The sequence below is a fragment of the Arvicola amphibius genome, chromosome 10, assembly GCF_903992535.2.
Source record: "Arvicola amphibius chromosome 10, mArvAmp1.2, whole genome shotgun sequence".
In the NCBI taxonomy this organism is placed as follows: Eukaryota; Metazoa; Chordata; class Mammalia; order Rodentia; family Cricetidae; genus Arvicola; species Arvicola amphibius.
The window spans coordinates 96,105,518-96,118,689 of NC_052056.1; the positions used below are offsets into that span (position 1 = coordinate 96,105,518).

Here is a 13,172-nt window from a genome sequence, read left to right on the forward strand (position 1 = left end):
TTTGTCCCCTCCCTACCTCTCCCCTCCCCTTCAACCCTCTCCCAAGGTCCCCATGCTCCCAATTTACTCAGGAGTTCTTGCCTTTTACTACTTTACATGTAGATTAGATCTATTTAAGTCTCTCTTAGTGTCCTCATTGTTGTCTAAATTCTCTGGGATTATGGTTTGTGGGCTGGTTTTCTTTGCTTTATGTTTAAAAACCACATATGTGTGAGTACATGTGAATAATTTTCTATCTGTGTCTGTATCTCACTCAGAATAATGTTTTCTAGCTCCATCCATTTGCCTGCAAAATTCAAGATATCATTACTTTTTTCTGCTGTGTGGTACTCCATTGTGTAAATGTACCACATTTTCCTTATCCATTCTTCGGTAGAGGGGCATTTAGGTTGTTTCTACCTTCTGGCTATGACAAACAAAGCTGTTATGAACAAGTTGAGCAAATGTCCTTGTGGCACGATTGAGCATCCTTTGAATATATACCCAAAAGTTGAATTACTGTGTCTTGAGGAAGTTGTTTCCTAATTTTCTGAGAAGTTACCACACTGACATTTAAAAGGGTTGTACCAGCTTATGTTCCCACCAGCAATACAGAAGTGTTCTCTTTTCCCCACAACCTCTCCAGCATAAGTTATCATCAGTGTTTTTGATCTTGGCCATTCTAAAGGTGTAAGATGGAATCTCAGAGTAGTTTGGATTTGCATTTCTCTGATGACTAAGAACGTTAAACATTTCCTTAAGTGTTTTTCAGCCATTTTAGATTCCTTTGTTGAGAGTTCTCTGTTTAGGACTGTACTCCATTTTTTTTTATTGGATTATGTGTTCTTTTGGTGACCAATTTCTTGAGTTCTTTGTATATTTTGGAGATCAGACCTCTGTCTGATGTGGGTTAGTGAAGATCTTTTCCCATTCTGTAGGCTGTCGTTTTGTCTTGTTCACCGTGTCCTTTGCTTTAGAGAAGCTTTTCAGTTTCAGGAGGTCCCATTTATTAATTGTGTTTATCAGTGTCTATGCTGCATGGGTTCTATTTAGGAAGTGATCTACTGTGCCAATGCATTCAAGTGTATTTCCCACTTTCTCATCTATAAGATTCAGTGTAGCTGGCTTTATGTTGAAGTCTATGATGCATTTGGACTTGAGTTTTGTGCATGGTGATAGATATGTGTCTATTTTAATTTTTCTACATGTTGATATTCAGTTATGCCAGCACCACTTGTTAAATATGCTTTCTCTTTTCTATTTGATATTTTTTGCTTCTTTGTCAAAAATCAGGTGTTCGAAGCAGTGTGCATTAATATCCGGGTCTTCAATTGGGTTCCATTGGTTCTTCTGTCTGTTCTTATGCTAATACCAGGCTGTTTTCAGTACTATAGCTCTGTAGTAGAGTTTGAAGTCAGGGATTGTGATGCCTCCAGAAGTTCTTTTATTGTACAGGATTGTTTTGACTATATTCAACAGTGAGTCCTAAGCTACTCCAGCTTCTGAAGAAGCCTTTCTGCCTCCTACCAACCTAAACACACATCAGAAGAGGAAACCAAGAATCAGAGAAGCCTTGGCACATGTCTCATGACTGGCACATGGCTTCAGTCTCATCGAGTTCTTGTATTCCTCTACTCCACACTGACTTCCAACTGCCTGCTCAGTACAACCTTTGAACTCCCATCAGGCCACGGATCTGCTGCTTGGCTCCCAGAAGGCTGTTTCTAAAAAACATTTCAGTGATTCCCTATAGTATAGATGTTCTAGAACCTTCTTTACATGAAGTGGGAAAGAAGGCTCAGGGCAGGAATGTGTCACTCATAACGTAATGCCTGGGACATTTCTGAGAGTAGACACAGCTGACCTGTAATAGGAGTAGAGGAGTAAGAGTTCGGGTAGAGGCTGTGGTGGCCACGGTTAGCTTCTCTAGAAGAGTCATCCCACCCTTCTCCATGACAAGGTGCCATCAGTATCCCAGAAAGGCAGGAAAACGTGACTATACCAGAGGAAGTGGCATCATTCTCCCAGACTGACATGTGCAGAGGCGACTTCCCATTCCCTTAGATTTCTTGGCGTTGACTGGTTTCTCCATGCTCCCCTTAGGTGACTATGCAGCTGACTCTGTCATGTCTACTTTCTCTGCCTTCCTCACAGTCCCCATGGTCCTCTGATCCCATGACCTGAGCTCACATGGTCATGGACTTCATTCACATGGCCTCACTGCCAGCTGCACATGGACGCACTTCTGTATCCATCCTTCCTGTCCTTGGAGATGCAGAGCACAGAAGCTTTGGGATGATTTAGCCCCAAATGGACCATCAGTCAGAAGATGGGACTGGGCCTATTGTACCTGTCAGAAAGCCCTCCACACACTCCTTTACTGGGTGCAGTCTCCTGTAGTTCATGCTGGACCGTGAACTTCTCATGTAGCCAAGGATTACATTGAACTCCTACAGATCCTCCTCTCTGCCCTCCCAAGTTCTGGGTGACAGGTGTGACCCATCGTGCCCTTTTGTCCCTGCTGGAGATAGAACCCAGGGTTCTGTGCATGCCAAGCAGGAAAGCACTCCACCAATGAACCCTCTCTTTAATCTCAGTGAGGTCTGAGAGGGGGCCCTCCTGGTCATGTGTACTCACCTCCAGGGTTCATCTAGCCCTGCCCCATAGTCTAGAGTCTGTCACCAAGGAGAGGCTGGGCCTGATGAGGCTGCCATATGTCAGATGCTGGTCAACAGCTTTTTTACACAAAAGGCTCTGGTTGGTCCTTCAGGAGCCCAACCACCACTTGTGCTCAGCCTCACTGCTGCCACCTGCTGGCCTCTGAGTCGCAAGTCATGGGCTCTATTGTTTCAAGTCCTGGACTCACCTGGATCCCCATAGGGACCCTGCTTTGGGATGATTTCTGTCCAGGATGCTATAATTAATCTCCTGCAGTGACAACCATGTTTGTCTCAATAGCAGTGACTGGGCCCTGCAGCCATGATGATTTCTCAGGGCAGGGGCACTTTCTGTGGAAGAGCAACCTGTGGCTGTGGTGTGCACACATGGGGCTTTTACATACATGTGACCATGGACCTGTCAGGTTACAGTTTCAGAACATGGCTGCTGCTCATGTTGTAGCACATGTGTATTCTGCTCACATAGAATAAATAAGCAATATTATTTAAATTATTGAAACTAATGATGGGCTAGGCATGGAGGTGCATGCCTTTAATTCTAGCATTCGGGAGGCAGAGGGAGAGGCAAATAGATCTCTGTGCATTTGAGGCTCCCTGGTCTGTGTATCCAGTCCCAGGCCAACAAAAGCTATATAGTGAGACCTTGTCTCAAAAAAAAGCAAGCAAACAAACAAAATCCAAATCAAACAACAAAAACCTAAAAAACAAAATACCCAAGGTATATGATGCCCTGAGGTTGTCCTCTGGCCTACGCATACATGAGCTCACAGTTGTATGCATACACTTGCACCTGCACACAGACACACACAGTCATCCAAGGCAATTTCACAGCTGATGTTCCACCATGTGTTTAACCAGTCATCCTCCTGAGTAAACATGGCTTCCCCATCTGTCTCCCCTGTCCCTGTCACATTCCTAGCCCTCCCTGAATTCTTCTTTGAGTGACAGCATACAGAATCCAGATAGACCCCAAAATAACCCACCCAGACTGGGTCCTGAAGAGAGTTAGGGGGATGCTAGAGGGGCTGGTGGAAGGATGGCGGCTGGTGGTGTGGACAGGACACTCAGGCTGCACTAGAACATTACAGTAGCACAGTTGCCCGGCCCATCTGACCTCTTCTTTTTCCCCTAGGATGACATCATCATCTTCATCTCCCTCATGTGCTGTCCAACTTCAGCAGGAGCACCTCCCTGCACCCCTGTGGAGGGAAGAACCAAAAAGAGACTCTATAGTGTACCCTACAGGCCCAGTGAGTGTGGTTGTGTGACCTAATCCTCTGGATTAAGTCTCCAGTTTTATTGTTGCCTAAGATCAGAGACAGAAACTCATGAATCATCAAGTTTGAAGTCACAGAAACTAAGAATCTCCTAGTCCCCTCTGCAACATCTTATATTTTGCTTTTAAAAAGTAAAACAGACAAAGAAAAAGCAGCAAACAAACTATTAACACACCTTTCTTTTTTGTTTAAACAGAAAAGGGGGAAATGATGTAGGTGTGTCTTCTATCTGATGATTTCATTGGTTAATTAATAAAGAAACTGCTTGGCCTGATAGGTTAGAACATAGGTGGGTGGAGTAGACAGAACAGGATGCAGGGAGTAAGGCAAGACACTTCAGGCAGTTGCCCTGCCTCTCCTCTCTGAGCCAGAAGCGATGGATCCAGCCACTAGGTCAGACATGCTGAATCTTTTCCGGTAAGACACCACTCGTGGTGTTACACAGATTATTAGATATGGGTTAGTCAAGATGTGAGTAAGAGGCTGAAAATAATGGGCCAGGCAGTGTTTAAATGAATACAGTTTGTGTGTTGTTATTTCGGGGCATAAGCTAGCCAGGCGGATGGGAGCTGGGTGGCAGGAACACAGCCCACGGCTCCTCACTACAAACAGACAGTGTATACATAGTGGCACATGACTTTATTCCAGCACTCTGGAGGCTGAGGCAGGTGGATTTCTGTGAGTTAGAGACCAGCCTGATCTTCATAGAAAATAACAGAACAGTCAGAGTGACATAATAGGGACACCCTGCCATCTCAAAAACAAAAATAAAAACAAACGAACAAACAAAAGCAAATTTTGAAAATTTTGAATATTTTGTCTAAGTGAATCTAGAGAGAAAACTAGTGACATCTTCAAGTTCTTTGCCGCCAACCAAAGTGAACTAATAGATGACCTGCCTCTATCACCTTTCTGTACTATTCACAGTTTTGCTTAGCTTTGGTTTGTTGGCTTCAAGACAGGGTCTCCTGTACGGCAGGCTGGCTACAAACTCAAAGGGCTCTAATGACAGCGTGAAATTCCTGATCTTTCTATCTCTGCCTGTCAATCATTGGGATTACAGGTATATGTCTCCATGCCCAGATCCCTTTAGTACTTCGTTACCGACTGGCTCAGGTCAGGGAACACAAATCCCAAAGACTAGAACCCAACGTCTTCTTCATAGTTGGACCACAATGTTTCCTTTACCCAGTGGGAATTAGATCTGTGTTAAAGCACCTAAATATTATAGAGATTGTTGGTTCTGTGTTCTTTTTCTCTTAAAATTCTTTTTTTGAACAATGGCAAGTCACCTGAACATTTAAGTAACAGCTCTGAGGTCCCTTCCCTCTGCCCAGCTATTTGGAGGGTAGAGTTGATGAATGGACACTCCTTTAGATGACTGGCCAGACCACCATAGCGGCAGCCTGCTTCTGTGAACACCTCAAGGTGAAGAACCAGCCTGTCTCCATCTTAGGCTTAAAAGTCATCTTAGAGTAAAAACAAATTAGGTTCATTTCTGCTTATGATTAAACCTCTGTAGCTCAAAGATTTGGTTTTGCCCCGCCTGTACCCTTAACTATAAATGGATCCATACTGCCTGTTCCAGGAATGACAATCATGTCTTTATTTTTTTAAAGAAAAATGTATAACTGTTTTGTGACTCTACCTTTGTTTCAAAACCACGATGACTTGTGATGCCCACCCTCCAACCACGTCATTGTTTCAGGAGGGACTATCTTGTTATGCTTATATTATTCTCCTGTAACATGAACTGTTTTGCCCACCAAAATCTTTCATTTAGAAACCCCTGCCTGAGCTATAGAGGACTTGTCTTCCTTACATTTAAAGTAATGACATTTTAAATCTTGCCTTAGGGGAGGCAGTTTTTGTATACTAATAAAAAGCTTGCTTTAATCAATTGCTTACTTTAATTAATTTGATCATGATACTTTGGGTTAACAGTCTACCAGCTCCATCTTTGAGATTAACCAAGGGATGCCCGGAGGAGGTAAAACCACAGCTGCCAAGGTTACTGGGACCATGGCTGCTGCTGAATTCAACCTCAGAGGCTTGGATCCAGTCACACCACAGCAGGCATCTCACAGCTGCCTTAGTAGACTTCACTTTAGCCATGAGAAGCCTTGGTGGCTTCTCCATATCCCTCCATATTCAGCAAGCATCATGGGGTTGGGAACAATTTTCCCAGTGACTCAGCTAGTACCATGACTGATATGAACTCAAGGTTTCTGATTGGTGGATCTCAATCAAGCATGCCCATGCACCTCTTCTGGTTATAAAAGCAGCCTGATTTTGATTCTTATTGGTCAGTCTGCTGTCCTTATGTCCCAGCATGCTCTTTGGTAGAAGATGACTGGTTGACTATCCAATGTATGACACCCTGAACTTAAAAAGGAAGTCTTGTCCTAGGGGAGACCCCAGAGACCAGAATATCCACATGGAAAATAAGGAAACTGAGTGATATAGATGGGTCTGTGAGGAAAAGAAGCCCAGCAGGGGACCCAAGCATGCCATGGTCTGTCAATTGAAGAGGAGCATTGAGGGGTCAGGAGTTGTGGCTTAGATTGCCCTGTCCAGGGAGAAAGGGAGAAAGGAACCGGAATTTTCTTGCAGTGCTTCTCAGTGTGGATAACGGCCCCTGCTTCTCTAAGTGACACTGCCCGGGACACAATCTGCTACTCTCTAAGAGGTCTCACATGAGTGGGGAAGGTCGAGGGAAATTTGTTGAAATCATGATTAATTCCATAGAGAGACAGGAAACAGTACAGTAAGGCTCTCAGGAACAGAGACAGAAAAGATGACCTGGATTCTAAGGAGAGGAAATCAGAGCCTACATGGCGGAAGTGTGGGTTCTCTTCTTGTACCTGTTCAGGGACAAGATGTCTCAGAGCTCAGGACTGTAGCCATGCTCTCTGATTCTAAGGCAGGGGGCAGGGAGGAGAGTGAGATGCAGGATGTGTGGCCAGCATCCCTACTTTGATGGAAACTGGCCTCCTTGGTGAGAGATGCTGGCCCCTGGAGGTCTGGTAGCAGCAGATAACAGCCAACATCTCAGCAGGTGCCTGTGGCTGACACTGAGAGGAAGAAGAGAAGTTTCCAGAGTTAGTCTCCCTGTACATTTGGGTGGCTAGAAACCCAGGTTATTGGGCTGGGCAGCAGCACCTTTTCTCACAGTTGTCTTGCTGGACCACATAATTTTTGGTTCATTAATATGTAATTTAAAAATGTTTCATTTAAAATAAACTTAGAAAATGTTATGACCATGATTTATCCCCTTGGGGAATCCAAATTGTTTTTTTCTTACAGAGCCTCTGGTTGGCTTGGAGCTCAGCAATAAGGCTAGAGTAGCTGGACAGCCAATCCCAGGGCTCTACCAGGCCCTTGCTTGTCCAGGGCTGGGATTACAAATTCCTGACACCTACCAGGCTTATATTGTGGGTTCTCAGAATTAACCTGCCAAGGGCAAGGCTTTTCTGACTCAATCACCTCTCTAGCTCCCTTGCATGCCTCTCATGACAATCTTCCCCATGCAGCCCCTCACCTTCTCCTTGGGATGTCAGCTGCTCTCATGGCTGGGGTTTCATCTTTAGTCTGCTGGCCTGTAGGAGAAGAACCAGTGTCAGTGTGGCAGCCATGCTGATCCTCTGTCTGCCTCTCAGCTCTTCTCTGTGTTCAGACATTAGGGGCCCAGAAAGCAAACAGCTCTGTAGCAGACATTCAGGGACAAGTCTGAGAGTTCCCAGGACATGAGGCCAGTCCTCAGCTGTCCTTCTGCACAGCCAATCAGAGGACAGCTCTTCTGTCCACTGCCCCTTGTCCATGTCCTTCTCCCTTTGTTTCCTTCCCCTGCCTTGAACTCACATCATGTCCCTGCTTTCCCTGCCCTAGTGTCTACCAACATGACCAAACTTTTAAGTGGATCTTGGGGATGGAATTCATGTCCTTGTATTTCTGTGGCAACCAATTTACCAACTACACCATCTTCCCAGCTGCTCTGCAATTTCTCTCAGCCAATTATTTTAGGATACAATTCTTTCACCTTTCTTAGTGTAGGTTCTTCCCAGACATGATCTTTTCACCTGTGGGTCTATTGCACACCGTTGTCTTAATTTCTGTGTTGATACCATATCCCCAGCTCATGTAGCTCTCTCTGTTCCTGATCTCACCTCCTGTGAGATGCTGTCCCTGAAGGCTGCTCTCCCTCAGACCTTGCTTAGCAGCCACAGCTCTTTCCAAATGAGCAGTTAGCCCCTGGGGCTCCCGCGTCCCCCTTGATTTTCTTAGGAGCAGGCTGTGTTCATCCGCACTTGATCCTCTAATTTCCAGCTGGGATTCTAAGAAAGTTGGAGATTCAGTCCTGGTTGAGTTTAGCCACCACTGTCCCTGTTTTCTCTGGACTCTGCCCTGCACAAGCTCATCCTTCTCCATCTTGCATAGCTGAGAACTCAGAGAGGATGTTGGGTTGAGGGTCTGGTCCACTTACCTTTGTTTACACCAGAGGAAGATCATCAATACACAGACTGGCGTTATGAGCACAGCCGTGGCCACCCCCACCCCCACCATGGCTACTATGTTTACAAGAGAAGGATTCCTCTGTCCCTCTGTGTCCTCCAGGCCAGCCGTGGTGACTGCAGAGGTGACGATGGAGGGGCTCTTCGTGGTGGTTCTGACTGCTGGGGAGAGATGAGAAATTAGTAGATCCTCCCTGGATGAGGAAGGATGGGGTGAATGTCACATCTTGTCTCCTCTGTGGGATGTGGTATGGGGAGCAGATGTTAGAAGTGGGTGGTCATCACAACATAAGGAACTGTATTAAAGGGTGTCTGCATTAGGAAGGTCGAGAATCACTGCTCTAGACCCAGGAAACAGCTCCTTCTTCTCCCTTCCCTGAGCCCTGGCAATTACGGTTAGACATTACATCAGGTCAACATTGGCAGCCATTGAGTCTGCACAAGAACTGTGCGGTGTGTGTCCTCTCACAGGCTGGCTACAATTCAATCAATAGCTAGTGCTGGATGTGCTGGCACAGTCCTTTATCTCAGCACATGGGAGACAGAAGTAGCAGGTTTCTGTGAGTTCCAGAACATCCAGCGCTACATGGTGAGACCCTGTCTTATAAACACAAACACACCAAAATGTATTTAAAAAAAAACAAAGAGTCACAGAGCAAGGTTGTGGTCAACAAGGAAGCACACAGAGTCCCCAGCTCCTGCAGGGCCAGGTGAAGGAGCACAGGAGTTCCAGCCACCCAGTGTTCCACTCCGTGTCCCCTGTGCTGGGTCTGCAGTTACTTCTCCCTCAGAGGAGAGGCAGGGATCAGAAGACAGAGCAGCCACATCATGAAAATGGGGACATTATTTCTCAAGACCCTTGGGGCTTGTGTGGGAACAGTGAGGGCAGGAGGACAAGGAAGGGGAGAGGGGAGTTGGGAAATGGAGAAGAGATAAGGGAATGGACAGGGATAGGTGAGGGATGTGTTCTGGGGACCTAGGAGAAGAAATAGGGAACTATGATGACAGGTGGCATCTTACAGTTGAACCTTAAGACACCAAGAATATGCAATGGGTACCCACTGCTTGTTCTGGACTTAGGTTGGGGCTGTGTGGAGATGCTCTATATGGGGACTAACTGGAGCCCTTACACAGGACCAAGTAAATCAACTACATCCTGGAGAAGTCAGTCCACCTCAAGGTCAGGGTAAGGGGAAGTGAGCAGGACCACAATGTTAATTTGTATCAGAAAGGAGGTGAACTAGGAGACAAGCTGAAGCCAAGAGAGTGGTGGAGTTCCCTCTTAGCAGACAATAACAGACAAGGTCTGAGGAGACAGCATAGGCTTGTCACAATTACAGGAAAAGATTCTTTCAGCAGAGGCATAGTCAAATCCAAGGAAAAGGAATATGAAAGAGGCTCAGAGTTGTGGAGCCTGAGGCGACAGCTAAGGGACAAGGAAGCTAGAGAGGCATCGAAACCACAGCCAGGATGGCTCACCATGGGTGATGGTGAGGTGGGTCCCATCATTCGACTGAAACATCTGCACGCCTTTTCTTGTGTTCAGACGAACTTGGCAGATGTACACTGTCTGGTCTGTCTCCTTCAAATCCAGAATTCTGAGGACTCCAGATGTCTGAGGCTGTGTCCAGTTCAGGTCCTTGAAATGCTCATGTATGAATCCCGAGGAAGAGTTGTAGATAATTTTCCCATTGATTTTCTTCCATCTCCAGAAAATCCTCATCTGTGGATCCTTTGCCAATTCCCCAGAGAAGTAGAAGGAGAAGGGGATCTCGATGGAGCCGCCCTGGACACCAGAGAGGCTTGCTGGTTGCTCCACCCAATAGCCATTTACACTGTTGGATCCTGCTGAGTTCCCTGGGAAGGGTGGGGAGAATCTGAAGCCATGGAAGAGGATAGAAAGGACAACCCAGTGGGCTGGAGAGATGTCTCAGAGGTTAAGAGTACTGGCTGTTCTTCCAGATTCCTGAGTTCAACCACATGGTGGCTCATAACCATCTGTACTGAGATCTATCATGTGGGCATACATCGAGGCAGAATGTTGTATACATATTAAATAAACAAATCTTAAAAAAGAAAGGTTAAGCCAGAGCTTCCTGATTCTTCACCCCCAGGCATGTGTAGGACATGGAGCATGACTGTCTCTATGTCCCACTGTCCCATATGGGACAGGATAGACAAAAAAGGGCTGGACTGGACCCACTCTGAGGGATGAGCTCTCTCTTGGGGTACAGAGGTCAGGCTGGCTCCTCTAGCAGTCGCCTGTCCACATGACAGCCCACTCTTCCCAGCCCCACTGGTCTCTCCTGTGGTTAATGCAGATAGCTGCTAGCAAGGTCCCCACCACTCACCAGCTTGCACGCACACAGCTGTCAGCAGCAGAAGCAGGACCCACGCTATGACCCGATTCCCTCCACTAAATGAGACCAGCAGAGCCATCAGGCAGGAGGGGAGGCCCTGTGAAGGGACCCTGGGGCTCTCAGGATTCAGGAGAGAATCAGGGTGAAGTGACCCACATCCCACAGGCCTTCTTATGTGGAGGAGAGTGGGGGCAGGACCTCCACATCTCCACCTCCTTGTGGCCAGCAACTTCCTTTATCTCTCTGGCTTCTTCTTGCCCATGTTGCAGAAGATCCACCCTTGTGAGACAATGGCCATACCCTTGAGCCCAGCCCTGATTTTGGCAGGAAGATATGGAATTGACCTCAGCAGGACAGCTCTCCTCTCTTACACCTAGGCTTTCTGTCCTATCCAGTCTTGCCCATTTCCTATGTGTTATTTTACTGCTTTGTTTCCTCATCTCCATAGTTCCAAAACTCCCTCCCCTCCCCCGATCTATTTTTTATAGCCACCCCCACCTTCTGGTTGTTTGTGTCTCTCTAGTAACCTCAGGTAGAGAAGTGGTCAGGTTCTGCTCACTTCAGACACAATGAGGAAGGAAGTGTTGAGGACACACATTCAGATCCCACACCTTCTAGAGTTCACCACCACCCGGTGTCTGCTCTTTGCCCTGTTGTTGCCTTTCAGGACTCTTCACAGTGCCCAAGGAAACCCCAAACCCAGAAGACACTCTGGCCCCAGCCACTCACTGCTGCTGAGTCCGTGACTTCCCTGGGCTTCTTGGATGATCGTCCCCCTCACCTCAACAGTGACACAAAAGCTACTCCACTTTCTGAAGGAGCCTTCCTGCCTCCCACCACCCTTAACACACTCAGAAGCGAAAACCAAGGGTCAGAGAAGACCTGGCACCTGTCACATGACTGGCACATGGCAGGTGACTGGATTCAGTCCCATTGACCTCTTTTATTCCTCCATCCTACATTGACTTCCGGCTGCCCACTCTGTGCAGCCTCTAAACTCCCCTCAAGGTCACAGATCTCCTGATGGACTCCAGGGAGGCTGTTCTCACAAAGCACTTGAGAGACTTTGTCTAGCTGTGACTGTTCTAGAACATTCTTTGGATGAAGTGGGCAAAGAGGGCTCAGAGCAGCAATGTGTCCATCATGATATATCACCTAGGACATCTCTGAGAGAGGACACAGATGACCTGTGACAGGAATAGAGAAGTAAGAGATGGGGGCAGAGGTTGTGGTGGCCAAAGGGATGGTTCTGTGGAGGTCATCCACCCCTTCCCCACGACAAAGTACCATCAGTTTCCTGAAGGGCAGGAAGATGTGATTGTAGAGGAACTGAAGAGGAAGTAGCATCATTCCCCCTGAATGACATGTGCAGAGGTGACCTCCCAGTTCCTTAGATCTCATGGCATTGACTGGCTTCTCCATGCTCCATGCAGCCGCCCTCTGTTATATCTGCTTTCTCTGTCTTCCTCACAGTCTCTATGGTCCTCTGATCCTTTGACCTGAGCCAGAAACAAGTTCTCACGGCCTCACTCCTAGCTGCATGCCTTAATCAGGCATTAATATCTTATCACCTGTAGCTTCCTGTTGATGTCCCTCTGGTTCTTTGAGACTGACACCCCTGCCTACTCTGTAACTTTGTACCCTAGCATGTTGGTGCCATTGTGTTCTTTGCTGAAAGGAGGCGAGAAGTCTTGATTGGCCAGCTCATTGGTTACATAATTGGAAGCAGCTGCTAATGGGAAAACACAAACCTCAAACCCGTCTATATAAAGGCAACCTTCGGGTCAGCTTTAAAGAGCTCTGAAATGGCTTTCAAGGGGCTGTACTTTGACTGGGAGTCCATTGCAGCAGCTAAAATTGCAAGGCTGTGACCTGAGAAATCCTCCATATTCGAGGCTACTATGGAAATATATCCCTCCCCTTGGTTTGGCAGCTTCACTAAAGGAGAATCCACCCCATGACCTCATTTTCCCAGACTGCTTCTGCTCTGAGCTTCAAAGGGCAGAACCTCCGGATGAACTCCACTAAGGAGGTTTCCCTTCAAAGGAAGAAACCTCAGCTCACTACTTCTGGAAGCCTCAAACACATCACAGAAGAGAAACCTACATTAATTAAGAAATCAGGCACACGAATTTATATGAAAAACAAGGTATGTGTTAAATATTGGATGAAATACAGCAATAGGCTTCAGTAGTTCAGGGTTGTCCCCAGAAACCTTACTTACAGATTTTCAGCAGTGTGGGCCAACTGCCAACAAAACCCATTCCCTAAGACACCCTCTCTCCAGGAAGTTGAGAAAATGACAAAGCTATATCCCTCACCAAGATTCTGGTATATTCCACAGCAACACTGAGCACCTCACTGGGA

The 13,172-nt window shown here is 46.7% G+C and overlaps 1 protein-coding gene across 1 annotated transcript; it reads right to left on the bottom strand.

Moving 5' to 3' along the window:
- Positions 1–8,413: 8,413 nt before the first annotated feature.
- On the bottom strand, positions 8,414–10,884 carry LOC119825746 (paired immunoglobulin-like type 2 receptor beta-2). Its single transcript, XM_038346828.1, has 3 exons — positions 10,797–10,884; positions 9,925–10,302; positions 8,414–8,607 (listed from the first exon to the last, which is right to left on the bottom strand). Exons 1-3 carry the CDS (start codon positions 10,882–10,884, stop codon positions 8,414–8,416), a joined length of 660 nt encoding a protein of 219 aa, XP_038202756.1.
- Positions 10,885–13,172: the final 2,288 nt, after the last annotated feature.

Excerpts from the sequence above, each read along its gene's own strand:
- LOC119825746 (XM_038346828.1), bottom strand. The coding sequence starts at position 10,884 with ATGGCTCTGCTGGTCTCATTTAGTGGAGGGAATCGGGTCATAGCGTGG. Across the intron at positions 10,303-10,796 it reads AGCTGTGTGCGTGCAAGCTG|GGAACTCAGCAGGATCCAAC; the intron begins GTGAGTGGTGGG and ends CACCCTTCCCAG. Across the intron at positions 8,608-9,924 it reads CCACCTCACCATCACCCATG|CAGTCAGAACCACCACGAAG; the intron begins GTGAGCCATCCT and ends ATCTCTCCCCAG.